This window comes from Botrytis porri (genome assembly GCF_014898465.1).
Source record: "Botrytis porri strain MUCL 3234 chromosome Unknown BPOR_011, whole genome shotgun sequence".
NCBI classification, from domain to species: Eukaryota; Fungi; Ascomycota; class Leotiomycetes; order Helotiales; family Sclerotiniaceae; genus Botrytis; species Botrytis porri.
Genome location: NW_024066085.1, coordinates 327,117 through 349,476, shown reverse-complemented (window position 1 = coordinate 349,476; position 22,360 = coordinate 327,117). Strand labels below are relative to the sequence as shown.

Sequence of the window (22,360 nt, the reverse complement as noted above, 5' to 3'; positions counted from 1 at the left end):
AATGTCGTGTTTTGTCAGAGTCTCGTCGTTGTGGTGAGTGTGTTAAAGCTGGTCTGAAGTGTGACCTTCTTCCTCCCACTGTCTCGGATTGGGATGCTTTGGAGCGCGAGGAACAACGTCTGGAAACGGAGCGCCGTGCTACTCTTTCTAAATTGATTCGCCTCGACACTCAGCAACGATCCCTTCGTGACCGTGCTGGTGCCATGTTGCGTCGTGGTCTGAAAACCTTGGATGAGCTGGATGCAGCTGAGGAAAAGGATAGGTTGGAAAATGAACGTGTTGAAAAGGAGCGGGAACAAGCATCTGTTTCGACTGCTGATCCTAGCGACGACTCCTTTGCTTTCGATTCTTCTTCTTTGGATCCTTCGATCCTTGCCTCAATGGATTCTCCTTCTTTCTGGGCAAATCCGGGTATTGCTGGTGGAACGCCTCCAACTTCCCAGGGCAGTTGAGGTTTGTTCTTGGTTCCCATGAATTCTCGGTATGTGGATAATCTAACCATTTGATTAAATACTTGATTGTGCCTCTGACGTACTTGCAATCTAGTATTGTTTCGACATCGTATATGGCGTTCGGGTTAACTGGTTCGATTTCCGTAAATGGCGCACTTGGCGCTCCTGGTGGTGCTGGTTCGAGTAAGGATATGTGAAACACTGGGTGAATATTCATCGTGTCTGGTAGTTTCAACCGATAATTAACGGCTCCTATTACCTTATCAATCTTGAATGGTCCTAGTTTTCTGTGATCTAGTTTATTGCTTGGTCTTTTGGTTTCGATGTTTCGTCGTAGCAGATAAACTTTATCCCCCTCTTTAAGCGTAGGTTCCATACTACGTTTCGTATTGTAGTAGGCTGCTGTTCTGGATGATATAAATCTTAGATCAAGAGCAAGCTGCTCTTGTAAATCCTTTAATTGTTCGACTTGTATTATTGCTGATTCGGCATTAACTTCTTGTGGTATCGGGATTTTATACGCTTGTGGATTAAACCCAAAATTAGCTCGTGCTGGGGTGATTTTCGTGGTTTCCGTTTCCGATGTGTTATATGCGAATTGTGCCATAGGTAATAGTTCTACCCAATTGTCCTGTCGGTAATTTACGTAGCATCTAAGATATGCTTCCATTGTCTGATTGGTCCTCTCTGTTTGACCATCTGTTTGTGGGTGGAAAGATGTCGATAGCTTTCTCTTGATACCCATAAGTGCTAGCAAGGTAGTCCAGAATTTCGAGGTAAAGAGCTTGTCTCGATCCGAGATTATCTCATCTGGTACTCCGTGTATGCTTACTATGCCTCTTAGGAACACATATGCTAGTTGCTCAGCATCCCATGTTTCCTTGAATGGTATCATATAAGCAAATTTTGTTAGTCTATCTACTACATTGAGTATCGCGTCGTACTCAATTCCTGTAGTAGGATCTTTTGAGAGTGGTAGTTTAACCACAAAGTCCCATGTAATGGACTTCCATGGCTGAGAAGGCATGTCTGGGGTCTGGAGCTGACCATACGGAGCGTGTCGTGATGACTTGTTTCGTATGCAGGTGTCACAATTTCCAACAACTTCTTCAACTATCGTTCTCATTCGTGGGAAGTAACTGATTTCCCGTATTCTTGCAAATGTTCTTGCAATCCCTTGATGTCCGTGTGCGGGCAACCCATGTTGTTCCGTCACAAATTCCTTGGTCATTCGGCTAGGAATGTATACTTTTCCGTGGAAGTATATTGTATCGTTTTCTATCGTGAATCCTGGTTCTGTTGCCTTGAGTATGCGTATTGCTGTAGCATCGCCTTCGTAGTATGATTGGATCTTGTTCTTTAGATGATTATCTTCCAATATATGAGTGGCTGCTAGTTGCGGTGCATTGTAGACCAGTGATTCGCCTTCCCGTTTGAATATAGCGTATGATTCGTACGACTTGTTTTCCTGATATTCCGGTTTTCGGCTTAGAGCATCGGCTCTAGCGTTTTCTGATCCCTTGACATATGAAATCTTAAAATTGTAATTGGCCATGGTTTCCGACCATCTGACCTGTCGTCTGTTTAATTGCTTCGTTGTGGTGAAGTAAACCAAGTTCTTATGATCCGTATACACCTGTACTGTGTATTTTGATCCTTCCAAATATACTCGCCATTCTCTAAATGCATCGACTATCGCCAGTAGTTCTTTGTCGTATATTTCGTAATTTAGTTCGGCTGGTGATAGTTTTCGAGAGTAGAATGCGATTGGTTGATATTTCTCATTCTGACCTGGTTGACTCAGAACTGCCCCTATAGCGAAATCTGAGGAATCCGTTTCCACTATGATTTGCTTTTCTGGGTCAAATGTTAACAGTATTGGTTCTCCGGCTACTGCCTGTTTGAGTGCTTCGAAGGACTCCTGCGCCTTGGCGGTCCATTCGAACGTTCCTTGCTCTTTTCTGGTTAAATTGGTTAAGGGTACTGTAATCCCTGAATAACCTTTAATAAATCTTCGGTAGAAGTTGACGAATCCCAAAAAAGACTGTACTTCTTTAATCGTGGTAGGCTGCTTCCATTCGAGCACTGCCTTGACCTTATCCTTGCTCATCTTGAGCCCTTGGCTTGATACGGTGAATCCTAGGAACTCCGTTTCCGTAACATGGAATTCACATTTGCTTGGTTTACATAGCAAATCGGCTTTGGCTAAGCTTTCGAGGATGCTGCTGACGTCCTTGATGTGTTGGCTCTCGTTGTTTGAATATACTAGGATGTCGTCCAAGTAGCATATACAACAAGTGTCTAAGTATGGTGACAACACATTGTTCATGAGTCTCATGAAAGTAGCTGGTGCGTTAGTTAGCCCGAACGGCATAACCTGGTATTCGTATAGCCCGTATCTTGTTTTGAAAGCGGTTTTCCATTCCTCGCCTTCCTTCATTCTGATCAAATGGTACCCGTTGCGCAGGTCCATCTTGGTGAATATGGTAGCTCCGCCTAATCGATCTCTTAATTCCGTAGCTAATGGAAGTGGATATCGATCCTTCTTGGTAAGCGTGTTGAGCTTTCTGTAGTCCACAACTAGTCTCTTAGTACCGTCCTTCTTGGGTACCCACATAGTTGGACTTGCCACTTGGGACGTGGATTCCCTGATCCATCCCTTGGCCAAATTGTCATCGATATATTCCCTGAGCGTCTTCAGCTCATCGGCTGACATTGAATAAATTGGGGTGTGCACAGGCATCTTGCCTTCCTCCAATATTATCTCATGATCCCATGGCTTGTGTTCTGGCAAAGCCTCATGGATCCCTGGTTCCTTGAACACATGTTCGTATTTCTTGTACTGTTCTGGTATCATAGGCTCTTCTGCCTTGATTGCGATTTCCTGCCGTGTCGTTGGCTTCTGCATTTGTAGAGGAGGTGTACTGGCCTTCGCTCTTAATGGAGGACCCTGGACTGGGTGTCCTACGTCACCGAAGTTGTTCGCGTTCAACTCCCCTTGGCGCGTGTTACGTCTCGCGGACGCCTCTAGCGTGTCTCCTTGACCACATTTGCACTGATCAAAGGTCACTGTCTCTTGTGACCAATCTATCCTAGGATTGTGTGCCTTCAACCATGGCATTCCTAGGATGATTTGTTGTTGGCCCAATGGCACAACGTCAAGCTGTATAACCTCTGAATGTTGGTTTATGTTCATTTGTACTGGTCGTGTCTCCTGTGAAACGTTCCCGTCCAATCCTGCTAGCTGGCCATCAACTAACTGCAATTGATATGGTTTCTGTTTCTTCTGAAGTGGAACTTTCAAGTACTTTGCAGCTTCTGGTGCAATAAAGTTTCCTGTAGCCCCTGAATCTATCATGACTTGCTGTATTTGTCCGTTTATTTTGACCTTGCAGTATATCTGTCCTGCTTGTCCTGTAGCATTCAATTGCTGGGTAACTTGTTTTTTGTCTGTTTCGTTGGATTGCTGGTTCCTTGTCTTTCTTTTCTTGGGGAACCATCCGGTTGCTTCTTTATCTGATCGATGGATTCCGCAGAATTCATCATAGCAAGCAGTCCAGCTCATCATCGCGTGATCTGCTGGTATCTCTTCCTTAATACATTCTTCCGTTACCGACGGTGATGGGGTTCGGTAATACTCCTGTTCCCACAAATCTACTGCATTCATACCCTCTTGGTTTCGTGGTAACTCATCCAATAATTTCCGGAATTCTTCACTGGTGAAGGTCTCAGTTTCTTCGGTCTTAGCTGGATGTTCCTGGGATACAAAGGTAGCGTTAAGTTGGCCTTTGCCGAACTTGGGTTTGAAGTTGCCTTTCTTTCCTCCTGTCTTCTTACTTCGGCAATCCGCTGCCCGGTGCCCTGTTTTTCCACATTCAAAGCATAAGTTGTTTTCTCGTCTACGTTTCTTTTCCTGATCATCATTCCTGTTTGCGTGGTGCGTGGCGTCTAACTCCATAGGGTCTCCGTATCTCTGTGGATTGTATCGTGGTCTACCCTCGTTCTTGCGGTAACGCCCTTGGTTTTGATTTTCTTGAGGTTTGTATGATCTTTGGCTTTGCTTAAATCTGTAGAGACGATCGTCGGCTTCAATAGAGTCCTTGATTAAGTCGTTCAAATCATTACTCTCGCCGTCTCGGTCTAGTTCCAATCGTACTTCTGGTTTGAGCCCTTTTCGGTAATGGCTCATGATGGCGGTCTTATCCCATTTGGTCATTCCTGCATATCTTCGGAACTCCGTAGCGTACTTGAGGGCTGATCCTGTTTGCTTGATGTTAAAGATCTTTTCTTCCGCTACCTCTAGCTCATTGGAGTTCCCGAAGATTCTACGAATCTCTGTCTTAAATCCTTCAAAACTATTGAAGATTGTTCGAGTGGGTTGCATGCGATCCTGGTCGTCATGCTCGAAATAGTCTCGTAAATATGGTTGAATCCACTTGCTTGCTTCTCCTCTGAGATATGATACAGCCCATACACTCTTGGATTCCTTTTCGGTGAACTTGTCTTCGTTGAATCTGAAGTAGATTTCAAGTTGTAAGAGGAAGGTGTCGAGTTCCTGTCGACTTCCTTGGTATTTGTCTGGTAAGGCAATCTTGAGTGTTTCGTTGATGGTAATTTCCTTGGGAGCATCGGTCATCTCGACATCGTCGGTGTCGGGTGCTTGTGCCTGACTGCTCGCGGATGCACTGGTGGGTGCCATATCGTCGGTTGGTATTGAATCGGTACTTGAAGCAGAAATGGTGCTCAAAGTGTTACGGGAGCTGCCTCTAGGGTCACGTGGAAGTGTCTAGAGATCTCTCGAGGTGGTTTAGACTAGACTTCAAGTAGGAATTCAATAAGGTTGTAACTGGTTGCAATTCTCGTAACTATAGTAATGAAACTAATGATTGATCTTGAGCACGAAGCTCTACACTGTAATGAAACCCATTCCTTTATATAGACCTTCGTTCTCTGTGCTCAGTCGGATCACAAATGATCCCTCTGATCCGATCAACTGGATCACTAATGATCCCTCTGATCCGGTTACCTAAGCGTCGGGGTCACGTGACGTCTATTGTGGCAGACCATCGTAACAATCTCTCAGTATTAATAATAATCATTATTATATATATAATTCCCATTATAAAGCCTATTTCATCAAAATTGTAAAAATCTTTATTCAAAATGCTATATTTCGCTTATATATTTATAACTAATCAAAACTACTCTTCAATAAACTTAGAATCCTTATAAAAAGTTTTTTGAAAATTATAAATATAATTAAAACATATTTTTAATTCAATTTAATACTTTATAAATTAATGTGCTTAAAGCTTTTCAATATATTTCATACTTTTCAATTTAAGAATATAATTTATTATATCTTCTATATTCTTAAATTTAAATAGAAAACCTTTCAAATCTATATCAAAAATATATTGAATAAATACCTTCTTTTCTAATTCAATCAAATTATAACTTTTTGATTGACTTTTAATTATATTAGGTTTACCTCAAATTCTATTATTCAATATAATTCAAAGTATATAATAAAACTGAACTACTTTTTGAATTGATAATTTTTTATTTAATTCAATAACTTGAATAGCTAAGATTATATGTACTTTTTTAGAATGAATTTTCATAATTAATTATAAAGAAAATACATATTGAATATAGAATAATAATTCGAGGTAAAAGTGACCAATCTATTGATATAGCCGACCCACTGATAAACTACGTTATAATAAGTTTGAAATAGTATAAATAATCCTTGTAATTTAAAAAAATATTCTTTTAAATATCTATTTATAAAAAGCTTTCTATTTTTTCTTATTTTTTCAAATAAATATATTATAAACTTATAAAAAAGCTTTTTAGTTTATTTTTAGTAAATTTTATTAAAAAGTTATTAAAGATTTTATAAAAGTTTTAAATTTATATATAATATTACGAAGGTACCCGCACCGTAACATGGATTATGAGGTAAGCCTAAGGCCTTAATGTTAGGACCTACGGAAACAGTGCTGTAGGGAAAATCAGCTAAAAAGCATAGATTAGATAAGTAATAGCATCATTACCAATCACAAGATAAACATCACATAATTAGAAAACCGATTTATTGAAATCAGCTTTATAATAATCGACTTGTTGATTTATAGAATATAAAGATTTATATAAGGGAATAGGTTTCATTATAATATAGAGCTTTATATTTAAGAATAATTATTAGTTTCATTATTATAATTACAAGAATTGTAATTAATTACAACCTTATTGAATTCCTATTTGAAATCTAATCTAAACTACCTCGAGAGATCTCTAGACACTTCCACATGACCCTAGAGGCAGCTCCCGTAACATATAATTCTTATATAAATTTAAAAATCGATATTTTAAAGCTTCAGATTTTAATATAGAAAAATCCTAAAAATCTAAAAATTTCAGATTAGATTTAAAACAATCTGAATTATATATATACAAATTTTCAATAAATTCCATCTATAAATAAAAGAGTTAAAAATTCTATTTTTAGTGTAAAAAGTGGCCCAAAAGGGGAGTGGCCCGAAAGTAGGGTACCCGATTTAACTTATTCGAATTCATTGATTATTATTTTATTTCTATTGTAGTTACGTGTAAGATCTTGAGGGTGAGTTCTTGTTTTATTGCGAAGTGATTACTATAATTTTTAGTAAACTCACCGTATTCGAATTCGCGCACACTATCATCCCAGCGAAGAGAAAGTTAGGATTGTCTATCAGTGAAGTTGTCTTGGAAGAGAATAAAATACAAGTATCAGAGCCAGAAAGTGGTATTGCAAGGCTGTAAAGATCCAATATGATTGTTTGCCTTTGAGAGTTCTCGGCATGCTAGCTTTGATACTGGTAATCTTTGATGCATCATTATTTCCCGCATCTCGAAGCTTTGAATGTTACTATTCTACCGTATCATGACCCTTTCTTCTTGGTTAATGGTATGTCAAGATTCTTTTGTTGTGTCTTTATCAAGTGATGACAGATACCACGATTTTCTTGGCTTGCGGTATTGAGGTCGCGATTCCTTTATACTTGAGAAGATTTGAACTTCTTGAACTTCTTGAGATGGAAGAATTGGACACTCAATGTCTTTCGTTTCGGTATGGTGAGACAAAAATGACGAAATTGCATCCATCTCTTAGTTAGTGAGATTGATAAATAGCTTGCTTGTAGTCATTACGGAATTGGAATGAGAGTAATCCTCGTGTAGAGATACAGAGCATTGAAACTTTCGAAAGTCAATCACTGTCCTTTGAGAGATATTGTGAAAGGCTCAGGGGTATCTCGGCATTTCGAATTCAACAGTTACTTCTCACTGGCGTAAAAAGTTTGAAAATTACACCGTTATATCTGTGAAGTCTTCACTTTTAGCGTCTGCTTTTAGCTTGAAATGACAATTTGTTCCTTGGGATTTGCCTTCATTGCTGGTGGAACATTCTTTGCCTTTTGAATTCGATGAGTTGGTTCGGATGTTTTCTGTTTTGAATCAATTAACATATGTAAAGACTTGGTTTGGAAATTCTCGTTACAGTTATTGATTTCCAGAGGATAAATTACTACGCTGTGCCTCAATGGCTTTCAATAATAAAATTGCATTTGATCAATCAACAATCTCGCTGAAGGCTATCTCATTCCCCATCAACGCAAAATATGCCAGATGAGCAAAACGCCGGCGGTTAAAGACGCTCTCACCAACCATTGCACCAACGATGCGACCCTTACTTCGATATCAAACTATATTAACATCTCTTGGTTAGTGTAATTTTTTACCAAAATGTTGGAGAAATAGCAGTCTCCATCATCTTTCTTCCTTGAGGCTAGCTGGGGTATTCGGGAACTTACGCATACTACAGAACTGAGATCATAAATTTGAGGGGTATTAAATGTCGAATCGGGGACAGGGACTGCATCTGAGATATCTGGGGCTTCTGTACTTGTGTGTTGTGGAACGGGGATTGGTTCATCCCGGCGAAGTCTTGTGTTAACCACTTTGTTATTTTATTAGCTTAGGGTTCTTTGTGAAAGATTGTTGAGAGACACACTTGTCATGAAGAAGGTTAGATGAGAAGAGGAAGCAAGAGGCTGGAAATGATAATCTTGTTCTAGAATATTGGCACTATACTTGATAAGTGAAGGTTAGTGAAATGGATTGTGAATATAGTGGGACGAATATCATACGTACATACTCGGAATATAGAATATCTCTACGATCGATTCGATGACCACTGATCGGAATCGAGGTTGTTAAGTGTAATAGTATAGGGCTATTCGAGAAGGATGTAATGAATTGATGTTATTGGGGATTACATGTTTATGAGAGTGGATGATTAAAAGTTGGAGACTTTACAAGAGGAAGAAAGAACATATCTCAGATCAAAATCAACTTGCTACAATGGGAGGAGCGATCTTGAGATGTATACCCGAATCATGTGGAAGTATATTTGTCCTTTTCAGAAGAAGTTTCGATCGAGTTGATCGAAGAAACGCGGAATCTTATATACTGACTCATTATTTTACGACATCTCGATATCAACATTAAAAGTTTCTAACCATTGAGAAAAATGCTTTCAATTCATGCTCCAGCGAGGATAAATATCTACCCCTATTCCTAACAATAAACTACTATGATCTCCACCACATCATATACTCCCATCCAACCATCTCTACTCCACAGACTCCAAACTTTATCCGAGACTCAAACATTTATAGCCCTCGGATGACAACCATCAGGCTTCTAAAAGTTTTGTTGCATATCTGAATTTTTATATATGCTAGCGTTCTGCTAGTGTGTTGATCGCTTACTACTAGCTTAATTGAAGTCCGTTAGTTCCCTGCTAGCTCGCTATGAGCTCCACACAAAATTTCTAGCTTGGCCAACTGACTCCAAACACAATGATATATAACTTCAAGCGAATGCAATGCGCACTCAGATATGCAACAAAACTTCTCAAGGGACAACCTAAAAAAAGACTTAGTCACCTGATGCACAAGGTCTAACATCCGATAATGAGTTTTCCCAAGTCCCTCTATATTCCTTATCAAAAATTTAGCATGTTTCTGCAACTTACACATACATCCGACTCCTTCCATCTATCAATCCGATTTCTCAAACCAGCACACTACACACTCCGCGATCGAAAATTCATCTACAGATAAGTAGGTAGATGACACATAGCAATCCGAAGAGAATACCCATCATCTAATCTAATCCCCAGGTATTCACACACATACTACTCCCCAAACACAAATATCTCAGGGATCTATATCCGCGATCTATTCTTCCATCTAAAGATATCCAAACCATCGTTTCAATCTCCCTACTATTTATTAGTAAGCTGTTGAATATCTTCTGATAATCACATACATACATATACACATACACACATACACATACACACCCACATACACCATCTCTACATCTCTATACCAAGAAATTCCCTGCGAACAGACAATCTAGAAAAACACCCCGCTACCTCAGTATCACATTATCCTATCATCACATCTCAAGTTACATATTCAACACAGCCCACACAGCCACACACATACACAGCAACCACACGAAACCCAATAAATATGTGATCATAATTATAAACATTCATCATTATAATCATAAAAACCACCACCATCGCCTCCTCCTACTTCCTTACTTACATACTTCCTCCACAATTGAAAATCCCAACACAACACAACACAACATTAAGCTTAACTGAGTTACTGAGATATGATGTTGAATGTGAATTTCCTTGATTACACCATGTATATTTTTGCAGGGCGGGGAGGGCACTCGTGATACGAATTAGGTGCCTGCCTGCGTAGTCTCAATACCAAATAAGATACACTGATACACTAGAGAGAATAAGTACCTAAATAAAAACTACATGATTAATTAACGCTTTTGTAAATATTATCTAGAATTTTATCATTCCATTTCCATCATCATCATCATCGTCATTTCATTTTTCACAAGTTCATGTCTTTTCCAGTCCAATCATTCAAAATCTCAACAGATCACATCTTCTACTCGCAAAGCAGTGCTCTTCTTACATGCCATTTTGCGCTTTGAAACTATCCCAACTCTCGTTCAAGGTCGAAAAGACCATTGCGGCAATCATCCTTACTTCTTGGGATGCATCTTGTGGTAACTATAATCATGATTATTAGCATTCATTCTCATCTCCGCTGATACCACATTTCCACCCGCAAGGAAAGAAAAACAACAACGAAGGAGAGAAAACTAACCTTATCAGGATGACACTTCCCAATCGCCTTCATGTAATTAATCTTAACTTTCGAATTAACAACCAATTCATGCAAGCCGACTTTTTTCCAACCACTCCCTTCCCAAAGTACATTTTCCATACTCCCAATTAGCGCTCTCAAATTATCTCGTTTTCCTTCTCTCCACTTATTAACTCTCCCCTCTACCTTATCAACCAGAGCCAATTTCTCATCATCCGCCTTCTCAGCGGCTTGATTCGCAGCACGTAAACGCAAAACTGCATCCGAGTCAGGAGTTGGAGCTAACGATGCTGCAGCCGAGGGTTTCGGTCTAGATTTTTGAACAGGACGAGATGCTGGGCGAGGAGTGAGAGCTTTATCGCAGCGTTGACGACCTTGAATAGCTGTAGCTCCACCAACACCTCCTTCTATACATAATTTCCAGACATCACTAGCCTCTTTCCATTTTTCAAGTGCTTCTAGTGCTTCGGCTTTACTTGTCAAAGCTTTGCCCCAGTATTCTTTCATAGATTTACGGTCATCTGCAGCACCAGTACTTAAGTCGATTATTTCGTCTTGACCACGAGAAGGCCCAATGATCTCGATAGCGCGATCAGAGTCAGATATGGCCTCACGTGGATGGCCGGTCTTGACCGAACTAATGGATCTTTCAGCAAGTAAGAGAATAATTATTGGATGATTTTGAGGTAAGGGTGAAAGAGATGAGGTGTAAGATGTATGGGCTGCCGAGTAATCACCACGGTCAAAATGTGCTTTGCCTTCTAGGCGATGTTGTGTCGAAGATTTCAGAGCAATGGGAGAGATAGCAGGGATGGTACGTGGAGGTACCTTTGGTCTAGACGGAATTGGTGTAGAAGGTTTTGATGAGACTATTGCTTTCGGTGTTGGCCTAGAAGCTGCTGGCGTGGAAGATGGCCTTGGTTGTGATGAACCGAATAGAAGATCTGGTTCCGGTTCTCGTGTGGGTTGAGGAGTGGGTTTTTTCCGTCGAGCAGAGCTTACGTATGCCTGGGCACTTTCTTCTTCTATTGCTTGCCTGTTCACTCGTACCCTAGGAGCCGCTGGGGGTGGGGTAGGTCGACTCTGGGGTCGTGTTTGCTGCCAGCGTGGGTTAGACGTAGGCCGTTCGGGAGGGAATCTTGTAGCAGCTGGAGAACTATCACGTGAAGTACTCGAATCAGACGTGGCTGCTTTCGGTTTCCTTGGCTGAGGCCTAGATCCACTTTCTAATGCAAGCGCTTCATCTGTGACGTCAGGAATGCTTTTAGCAGCTTCAGCTTCAGCTTTCACCCGCCTCGCACGCTGCTCAGACGCAGCCTCTCTTTCTGCTGCTTCTCTCATCCACTTCGGTTGACTGGGATCAGCGTCTGCTTGAAATTCGGCAACCGCTTTTTCAATTTTCTTTTGCGATGTCTTCCAAAAAGAATTCGCAGTTTTGAAAATATTGCTTCCAACAGCAGCAGCAGTTTTTGAAAAGTCATTTTCATCATTCGGCGAACCGTTATTTTCCCTTCGAGGTTGCTGCGATTGAGACCTTCCTTCTTCTCGCATCCATGCCGGATTGGCTTTTCGCCCATCACTTGATACATTCCTCCTTTCCCCATGTGAAGTGGAACCGTTCCGGTGACTAGGCTCTTTAGGTCGTGTCTTTGCTTTGGCTTGCGCATGCGCATCGTTCAGTATCCACCCAACAGCTGCTTGAATATCAAGGCCAGTGCCACTTTCAGTTAAAGCACGCCTCGACTGTTCTGCGGTGAATCCCATATCCACAAGCTCGGCAACAGCTTTATCCCAAGGGTCATTAGATTCTTCATCGTCAGAGCTTGATTCTTCGCGTAATTCCGGCACCGCAGGTGTAGACCTCCTCACTTCTTCCACTGGCTTTCCCAAGTCTCCCAAGAAATCATCATCGTCTGCTGTATTTGAGATTGGCACTGGAACAGAGGTTGATTGTTTCAATTGGCCCAATCCAAATGGATCATCGTCGTCACCAAAATCCCCCGAACTGCTTGTAGGTTGATCCCAGGCTTGAGGGTTGCTCAAATCGGGTATTTGGGTTGTGCCAAATCCTGGAGTGTGCGTGCGACTGGAGGGGGTAGAAGGTGGTGGATAATGACTTGAGTTATCTACTTTAGTATCTTTGTTGAAGGCCGCAAAAAGATCATCGTCCCCGGAAGTACCAGTACTAGTTCCCATTGGTGGAGGGGACATAGTTGGCGGAAATGGTGATGTGGAAGGTTGGCTCGTCATGGCAGGGATTGGTGAAGGCACTGGCGACAACCCGGCCAAATTATTTCCCGAATTGCCCAATCCATCCCAAAATTGTGTATTTCCAAACTGCGCATCATATTGCCTGCGTTGTTCCTGCTCCTTCTTCCTCTTTTCTTCTTGTAACTTTGCTTGCTGCTGTTGTAATGTCAACGTGTTCGTTTTCGAGGATCCAAAAGACACAAGGTTCGAGAAGCTGTCTGGAGCTTTCGTTTTGGGCTGCGCAAATGATTTTGGAGCTCCTGAAGCTTGAGTAGACGGAGGGGTATTCCGTTCAGAGTTCGCAGGCGATGGAGTTGGACGTAACGTGGGATAGTAATTGCCTGTGCCCGGTGATACTTTGTTTTGTTTCGTGTTCGAGGTAGCAGACCAATCTAGACCATTAAGATCGTCCATTTTCAAACGTAAAAGGAAAAGACTGGATGCATGAAATGCGTAAAGGGCTAAAGGATATGCGAAGGGAATCAATTAGAGGGGAAGTCGCTATTCATGTATTTGCGGGAGGATATTGTTGAAATCATTGAACATTCATGATGAGGTTCCTTTGCCAATGATATTGCGTTTGATGATGGATTCGCTAACCGTAGATGTCATGTCACGCTTTTTTTCCCTTTCGGCGACAAGGACCGACTAATCTTAAATTTAAGGCCACAACAATTGGGCTTCGATCTTCTTCGCAAGCACAAACCAATATTTCCCAGCACAATGGCCCAAATGGTTGATCTCCCGAAAGAGAAATGAAGCTTATAAAGCTTTACGATTTTGGCCTTGATAGCTTCGGAGACTTCTGTTAGTTGTTCTTTTAGGATGACTTTGAATTCACCTACTTTCCGTTCTTTCGGCCCAGCAAATTAGATTAAATCAAATCTAATCAGTATTAAAACAGTATCAATGTTGATTCAAAATGCCCTCATCCCATTAAACCCTCCGCCTCCGAGTACGATCAGCCGAAGAATTTCCCCCTTCATCTCAGTCTGGCTAAGTCTGGCTATGTTTGGTTATGTCTGGCCACATAGATATGTCTGGCGATGTCTGGCTATGTGGAAAAGGCTCAAGCTTCGTAAACTTCCTTTGCTACATTTGCTCCATTTGCTCCATCTGCTCCATCTGCTCCGTGCAGTCACTACTCAATCCTCACTACTCACTACAAAAGTAATCATTGCACGATGTGAGCAAATCTTGCCAAACCGAGGTATTGATTCCATGAAACACTTTTCTCAAACAAAAATCTGAAAAATCAGAACAAGGGAATTCTAGACCATATCCATATTCATATCACTCCGTACATTATTGTTATGTGATATGATACATGTTTCCATCTTTCCCTTCCGTCTTCAAGCCTTCCAGGGGTTTTTTTTCTTTCGGTATTCCTCAATCCGTCAATAGAGCACCAACATAGCCGATGGGAAATATATTAATTTATATTGAAGATCTAAATTATGCTTTCTGGCAACAACAGAAGAGTAACCCGTCCAAAGTGCACAATTACATGCGAGTATGGATAATATATTACGTATGTGTTGGGGCCAGTATGGTCACTGCATTGTCACTGAACAAGATGTAACATCCCAATTGAGTTGAATCAATGCTAACCGGTGGTCCGTACTGTACCGATCGATGGTAGAAGTTAGAACTGCACTTCGTAACGATATAGAGGTAACCGCATGGAGAAGTAACGTCAACGGCAATGAGAGATGCAATTCACGGGAAACTTGGAGGCAGATCTCGTCAGCTGTTTCGGGGACCATTGACTTCCCCATTCTCTCTTGGTAGAAAGAACAATGGATTGAAGCGGCTCGCGAGTCAACCAGCTAGTACCGAGTTAGTCAACCAGCCATGCAGGAAGCTGCAGGAAGCTGCAGGAAACATGCATTATAGATCATCCATTTCCATACTCGGTTTCAGGACATGTTGCAATTTACACCAAATTTAAAATCTGTTCATGATGTGCACCGTGATTAAACCTTTTTTTCGAAACCCCATCTTTGACTCAATCAGTAGTGAATGGTTGATCGATACTCGAATCGTAAGATCGTAAGCAGAAGCCAGAAGGTGCCGAGGGAGTTTGATATCAGCACAAGCCCATCTGTGCCTCTTTCTTCATACTATCCATTCCTCGTAACGGGTGCTACCTCTCGTAAGGTTAATGTCGTCTTAAATCCTACCTTCCTCTTTAACATCCTGGTCATCATCTTATCTCTCCTAATCGAAACTCTCTTCTCTCGCCACCTTTCAATAGATCCAACAATCCTACTGCTCCCTCATCTTCGTCTTCCTCACTCGATTGTGAAATTTGGGTGAATCATCACTACTTTTAAGAAGCCTTTACTGTTTAGCTAACTTCATAATCATAGCATCCCGCCCATCATAGACTAAAATCCTCACTATTCATCCGCGAGCCGGCCCACTGGGACCCTTGAAATATGGATCTTAAGTTTCCATTCGTTACTCGTACCTGCATATCCGGGATGGGGATGGAATGATTGTGCTCGGTGCTAAAGGTCTAAATCCCGGTTCAATTTGACTCTCTGGGACAAGATGCCGATACCTATCATGTCAAGCCTCATTATTCATGTATGAGAAGCTTTTCATAACAGTGTAGGCACTGCAGTGTAGGTAATCACAGACAAGGTGGACATGCAGTGTCCACGGACTTGGAAAACTAGAAGCAATTTAGTGAAGACTTGAAAGGATAGTAGATATGGGGACACTTCCGTCGGTACCGTATTTTTGGGGCTGAATCCGTGTTTCCAATTCTTTGAAGGTTTGAAGCTGGAGCCCTCGAAGCTCCTGTATTATGAAGCATCCACTACTCCACCAGCAATCGAACAGGCGAGAGAGGGAAGGCTTGCCCGTAACGAGGTGTCAACAAACTGTAATAGATGAAAACCCAGCCTGTGTAACAACGGGTAACAACCAACCATGGTCATCGTCGCCCACCATAACTTGGCCTTCACGATCGTACCTAAAGGCCTATTACCAAGCTTGAACAAATTCCCGAGTATCCATGAATCGTGTCAGGCATGGTATGTATGGTAAACGGAAGCTCCGTTGATGGCGTGAGGCGTTTTCGGATAATCGCGATCCCCCTTCCATTCCTCCAATCCCATTCCACTCGCTTGTAGCTGGTACAATGTAGGCTTAGACTCAAAGCTCCCCTTACTCCCTATCAACCAATTAATCCTAGACATGGAACGTGAATCCATAACTTTTACCAGCGTAGTATTATTCCTCAGGAAGCAGTACAGAGTTCCAAGCACAAATCAATTTCTCCATTCATACAGAGTACGCCATCGCCGTTGCTTCTTTGTGTTGAACCCTGGAAAATCACAATGATGTAGACGGGGACCGAGTAAGTCAACGTCGCTTCGTCCATATTAGTGGTTCTAGGGACTTTCTCCCCGACTTGTCCTTGGCTGATTTACGATCTTTCAAGTTTCGTTGGACAATGACGTTCAGCATTAGTCGGCACTCGCTGAAAAGTAACCACATGGGATGAAGTTTTAGTAAAAGTCGTATACTATGTAGGCTCAAGAGTGACGATGGCATTGAGGCTCGAACCGTTACTTAGGTAGCTCGTACTGGCCATCAATCATCTCGGTTTGCACGACTTTCCCCGTATGCAGGAATGAATGGTTTGGCCCGTTTTGCGCCAGAAATACAACAGGCAAATGAGGACAAATCAACGCCGCACAGTGCTTCTGCATGGAGAATGGAATTTAGCCGGTAATCAATATGCCACCGACCTTCTCGGATTATGGATCTTTCCTAAAATTCAAGCACACAACGCATTCTGATGTACAACGTACGTTCTCCATGGAATAATACCCAGGTATCTCGGTGGCTTATCAAAAGTTTATTTTTGTTCTCGTACAGATCCTGAAGCATATCGGCCCCTAACTGAGTTTAAATCATCCCTTAACGTCGTCGTGTGTGTCATCCAACCACTGCTTTGCTAATCTTGACAACCCCAGACCGACGGGAAAATATTTATTCATATTGCACTCACTGATTATTCCTTCATGTATATTCTCATCTAGATGATCTAATCCTACATGGCGACTCGGTGTATACCACATCCAATTAATTATACGTTATTGGTCTGTCCAGATCGCATGCCTACACAGGTATCCATTCACCATCAACTTCTTTTTGTCTTGATGAAGAAGCTCTGTACTCTCTCCATAGTCCTAGATACCATGACAATTGGCTAGATTTGATCCTCCCAGTGCGACTAAATCAACGAATCTACCTTACCATCCACCACTTTTTTGTTATAAATCATCGCTTCCAACTTGGATTTCATACGTACAAATCAAGACAGGAACGTGAAGCTAGCCATAGTCATAGTACAGACCAGCCGGTAGCTATGCCCAGGTATACTTTACCGGAAGACTATCGATGTTACCCGAATATCTAATACCTACATCTCCATCGCTGTTGTCTCCACTATCAAACATAGATCTTGAACCTCGTACCAATAGTATTACCTATCTAGGCCTATTGTGAGCCGTTGGAAGCTTCAAGCATTAGAATTGCTGAAACCTGATATGAGCAAATCAAGTCAAATATAAAGCAAAGCAAAGCAAAGCAAAGCAAAGCAAACGAAAGCAACGCAACGCAACGCAACGCAACGCAGCTCTCCATCCGATATTATCCTGCTCCATCGTGATTCTTGATAAACTTTTTCCGGGTACTTTATATGCCATCAATTTCTTACAAGGTAGTTCCTCACCATTCACCATCACCACCATCTTCCTCCACTATTCTCAATCCACTATTCCTAATATCACCGCATTTACAGTTGGTACCTTACCTTATTCTATGCTTATCTACGGGAAAAGTCGAGGAGAAAGCTGGAGGTGGGAATCCGATCAAAATTGTTCTGGAGTCTGGACCTGGTCAAAAAGAAAAGAGACGAGACGATCATAATACCTTCATTATTAGTACTTGATACGAATCCATACGAAGAAGCACTCTTTTCTCACCTGATAACAATACCCCCCCCCCCCCCCCCCCCCAAACAAACATAGATCGTACATTAGACATCATATATACATAACATACGTCTTCTAATCCGGATTCGAACATCTTTCTCTCTTCCTGTCAAAGATCATCTCTCTTCGTCTTCGTCTCTGTCTCTGTCTGTCTCCCTCTCTCCCTCGCTCACTCATCCACTCACTCACTCACACACACACACACGCATATCCTTTGCCTACAACTAAAGGAATATATAAAACTCGTACATACCATACCTGCATAGGTCCACAGGTCCAATCACGCCCTCGCTACTTTATTAGGTGCTTCTTACTACATATATACTTACTCACATACGGAAATATATAACTAATCGGAATAATTCATCCAACGCTCATTATTCCTTATTTATTATCACGTACTATCTATTCCTGCGTACTTTCGATTATCCTTCCTTCCTCTTTGACAAATTAAGAAAATTTTATTATTAGTATCCACAGTTACGACTCTCACTCACTCAACTATCCTATCTCGCTCGCTCGCTCGCTCTCTGTCTCTCTCGACTACTACGTACAGTAGTATCCTCTATCCTCTCTACTCTCCCCCACTTACTATCCACACCACAAGTCTCGGGCAACCATCAAATCATTTTTCTCTTCCTTCTTCCCTCTTCCGCGGTGTGAACCCGTCGATCCCCATTCCCGAGACAACATTTCAAACGCAAGGACCTAATATCGACCTACTCCGTAAATCTATAGCTCTCCAAGGGAAAGGATCAAGTAATTACAGATATCAACAAGGGCCGCAAGGACTACAAAGCCCCCTCCCCTCTCCAAATCAACCACGGGCTTATCGAAACCAGAGCGCTGTCTATACTGTACATTTGCCAACAACGATAATCAAAAAGGCCCCGTTACAAGAAAAAACAAAAACAAAGGTGATTCGAATTAAAATAAAATAAAAAAGACCGACCTAGCTTTTCCGCAGATTAACAGGGCATCCGGTGATTGTGACCAAGTACGGCCAGCCAACGAAACGACGAGTTGCATACCAGGGGACGAAAACGACGCATTGCGCTGCATCGTACAGGGCATCTGCATATAGAGGCATACCAAGCAAGCAAGGGGAGACATTTAAATACGGAAGTATGGGCCTCTTTTCACGCAAAGAAAAGACTTCTCCTTCGAATGGTTCATCATCAAGAACAAACTCTACACAATTAACTGAAGTTCAATCTTTTCGCTCATCACAATCCTCACTAAAATCACCCTCCACTCCTGGCTTCTCAAGAATGTCTATCCCCACCATACCCAAGATCGCACTTCCCAAGGCACCAGATCCAAATGTCGACCCAGCTGGATATTTGAGAAGTATTGGCGCTGTGCGGGAAAGATGTGGCATCGTACTGGAGAAGGCCAAGAAGAATGATTTAAATCATTTCGAGGTTGACATGGGAAGATTTAAAGATACCACCAAGTTTGTCGTATCTGTGATCAAGGTATGTATTCACATCTACATTGCACACTGCACCGGTCGATAAAATTTCGTCCCTAATGTCTGTTGTGATTATAGCGCGATTTTGCACCCGATTATAATGCCATTCCCCCTCATGGTCGATGGCAACATTTCAACGTAGGAGGTAGAGATAGAATCGGAGAACTCCTAGGAAGCTGGCCAAGTCAAGTTGATCCTTCCGAACGATGTCGTCGAATTCTCGATCTCTTCCTTGTATCTGTCTTACTCGATGCTGGCGCCGGTACATCATGGAAGTATAAGAGTATTGAGAGTGGTCGCACATACAGGAGAAGTGAAGGCTTGGCGATTGCCAGTTTGGAAATGTTTAAGGCGGGTACCTTCAGCAGTGATCCAGAACAACCACACAAAGTCGATGCAGATGGATTGTGCCAATTGACTGTGGAGATCATGAGCTCCGGTCTACAAGTCACCGAGCAGAATCCCATTGCTGGTTTGGCAGGTAGAACTGGTTTACTGGTTAAACTTGCTAAAGCTTTACGGAATCCTTCTCTCTTTGGTGAAGATGCTAGACCTGGAAACATGCTAGGTATGTAATATCTTTTTAACATTTTGCAGTATCACACTCTAACATTTACAGATTTCCTCATCTCCCATCCTTCTACACAAGCCGCATCTGTGCCAATCGTTCCTCTACCCACCCTGTGGAGCGTCCTGATCGATGGTCTTGCACCAATCTGGCCTGCATCCCGCACAGAAGTCGATGGTACATCCATCGGTGATGCATGGCGTTTAACTACTATGCCTGCAGATGCCGCAACCCCTCTTTGGGAGACAATAGTTCCTTTCCACAAACTCTCTCAGTGGCTTTGTTACTCTCTTATGCAACCCATGACTAAGCTCATGAACATACATTTCGCCGGAGCTGAATTATTGACTGGTTTGCCTGAATATCGAAATGGAGGTCTATTCATTGATACTGGCGTATTGACGCTGAGAAGAGATGAAACAAAGAGAGGCCTCGAGGCATTCCACCGAAATGCAGAGAGAGAAGGCAAACCAAGTTTGGAAGTCGTTCCAATGTTCACGCCAGATGATGATGTGATCGTTGAGTGGAGAGCTGTGACCGTTGGGTTCCTAGACTTGTTATTGGAGGAGGTTAACACCAGTCTGGGACTTTTTGGTCAAGATAAGTTATCTCTGCCACAGATGTTGGAGGCTGGCAGCTGGAAGGTATGTCACATCAATTTATCCATTTAGAATCATGGTACTAACAAATTAATTAGGGAGGCAGAGAAATGGCTGAAATCTCACGACCTAACACTCAATGCCCACCAATTGCTATCCTCAGTGATGGAACAGTCTTTTAATTCGCTTCATACTCGCTTTGCCCTTTTTCGCATTCACTACTTTTTTCAAACCGCTGGCTGGGGTTCTACGACGAGATGAAAAATGACATATGCGAGTTGTTTACCTTTTATACACCTACATTCTGTGTGCTTTGCTTGCACTTGCGCGAATTGAAATCAAATGGGAGGATTTCAGAACCACGCCTGGATACCCTTTTGTGACCGCGATGCCTGCGATGCGAGCGAGATTTCAACTTCGGTTTACTACTACTACTTGGCTTTTGGATTGAACGGAAGTCATTTTTACATACAATACAATACAATACATTACATAAAATTAAACGGCACATATTGGACGGGCATGGCAATTGATGGAGGGATGAATGGATGAATGGATGGATAGGTGGCAAGGAAAATTCTAAATTCGAAGATTGTCATCACGGATGGCGGTGGTGGTGGTAGTACTCTTTGTTTGTCTTCTAGATCATTGTGTTATTGAGATATGGGTTTGGTTGAGTGATTGGGTTGAAGAATTGCATGTACGATTTGATAGGAGATATTGGGAGGAATGGATGGATGGATAGGTGTTTGGCCTGGATTAATCGTCACGGCGGTCAATCAGATGTTTCGGGGATTAGCCCCAATCTTACACGAATGGAAGAGAATAATTGAATATCTAACAAACTTGTTTTCTTCGCTGCTTACGTTCATCAATTATTTTGACGTTTCAGATTTTCCGGGCATAAGAAAATCTCCGTGGATTTTAAGATACTGGGAAGTTTCCCTGCATCCCGCGTTCCCGTTGTTACAGTGGTACCTGTTGCAATCCGGTCTAAGCTTGTCCGTCACATCACATCATGTCTCCACTATCACAGTGCTCAAATTACTGGCGGGTCAACTCTATCACTTATCACAAACATCATAATTTACAGTTGATGTATTGAGTAGTATATCCGTTCACTCGGATTCGGCTAATCTTTCCTGCAACATACGAAGATAGGTTAGCTTCATTTCAATCCCTTGTTGTAAGAATATTCCATGGAGTATATGATTATAATACTATTCTGCGATTCCTGGGTTCTTTCCATAGGCTGGGCTGGTTGATATCTCATTCTTCTTGTCTCTTGCTTAACATTCACTTCTAATATCTACCTACGTATCTACCTACCTACATATTTTCGTTATCCTTTTGACTGGTTGGGCTCGTTTTTCAGTACACACAAATACAAGCACGACCTATTCGGAAAATTGTTAATACATTTAATTACCGGATCCGGGGATTTACTCGGCTGATTTAAGAATCATACCACTTAAATTGGAGCGTTAGCAATCCTTATTTTAATCTAATTGAGACATTCTTGCGACGTGTATACCGAGGTGTATACCAAAGTAGGAAATGTATTAATACATGTTTCCTACCTGATACATGTTTCCTGATGAAGTTTCTGTACTTTCTCTTGGGAAATGTTCATGGGCTTCAATACCTAGATTAGCATAGATCAACAAATGCATGAAGGAAACGATGAAATGTGATAGGATCGGCCATGGATCCTCGGGTACGGAGATTTGGTGAGGATCACGGAGGAAG

General features: G+C 41.9%; 2 protein-coding genes across 2 annotated transcripts; one reads left to right on the top strand and one right to left on the bottom strand.

Moving 5' to 3' along the window:
* Positions 1-10,292: 10,292 nt before the first annotated feature.
* Positions 10,293-13,474, bottom strand: EAF01_008127 (uncharacterized protein). The gene is made up of 2 exons (XM_038916383.1): positions 10,706-13,474; positions 10,293-10,608 (listed from the first exon to the last, which is right to left on the bottom strand). Exons 1-2 carry the CDS (start codon positions 13,367-13,369, stop codon positions 10,507-10,509), a joined length of 2,766 nt encoding a protein of 921 aa, XP_038767745.1. The 5' UTR covers positions 13,370-13,474; the 3' UTR covers positions 10,293-10,506.
* A 5,623-nt stretch (positions 13,475-19,097) lies between these two features.
* Positions 19,098-20,793, top strand: EAF01_008126 (uncharacterized protein; the record flags this gene model as incomplete). Its single annotated transcript, XM_038916382.1, has 4 exons — positions 19,098-19,448; positions 19,523-20,012; positions 20,064-20,656; positions 20,710-20,793. The coding sequence occupies 4 exons, from the start codon at positions 19,098-19,100 to the stop codon at positions 20,791-20,793; spliced, it is 1,518 nt and encodes a 505-aa protein (XP_038767744.1).
* Between the last annotated feature and the right edge of the window lie 1,567 nt (positions 20,794-22,360).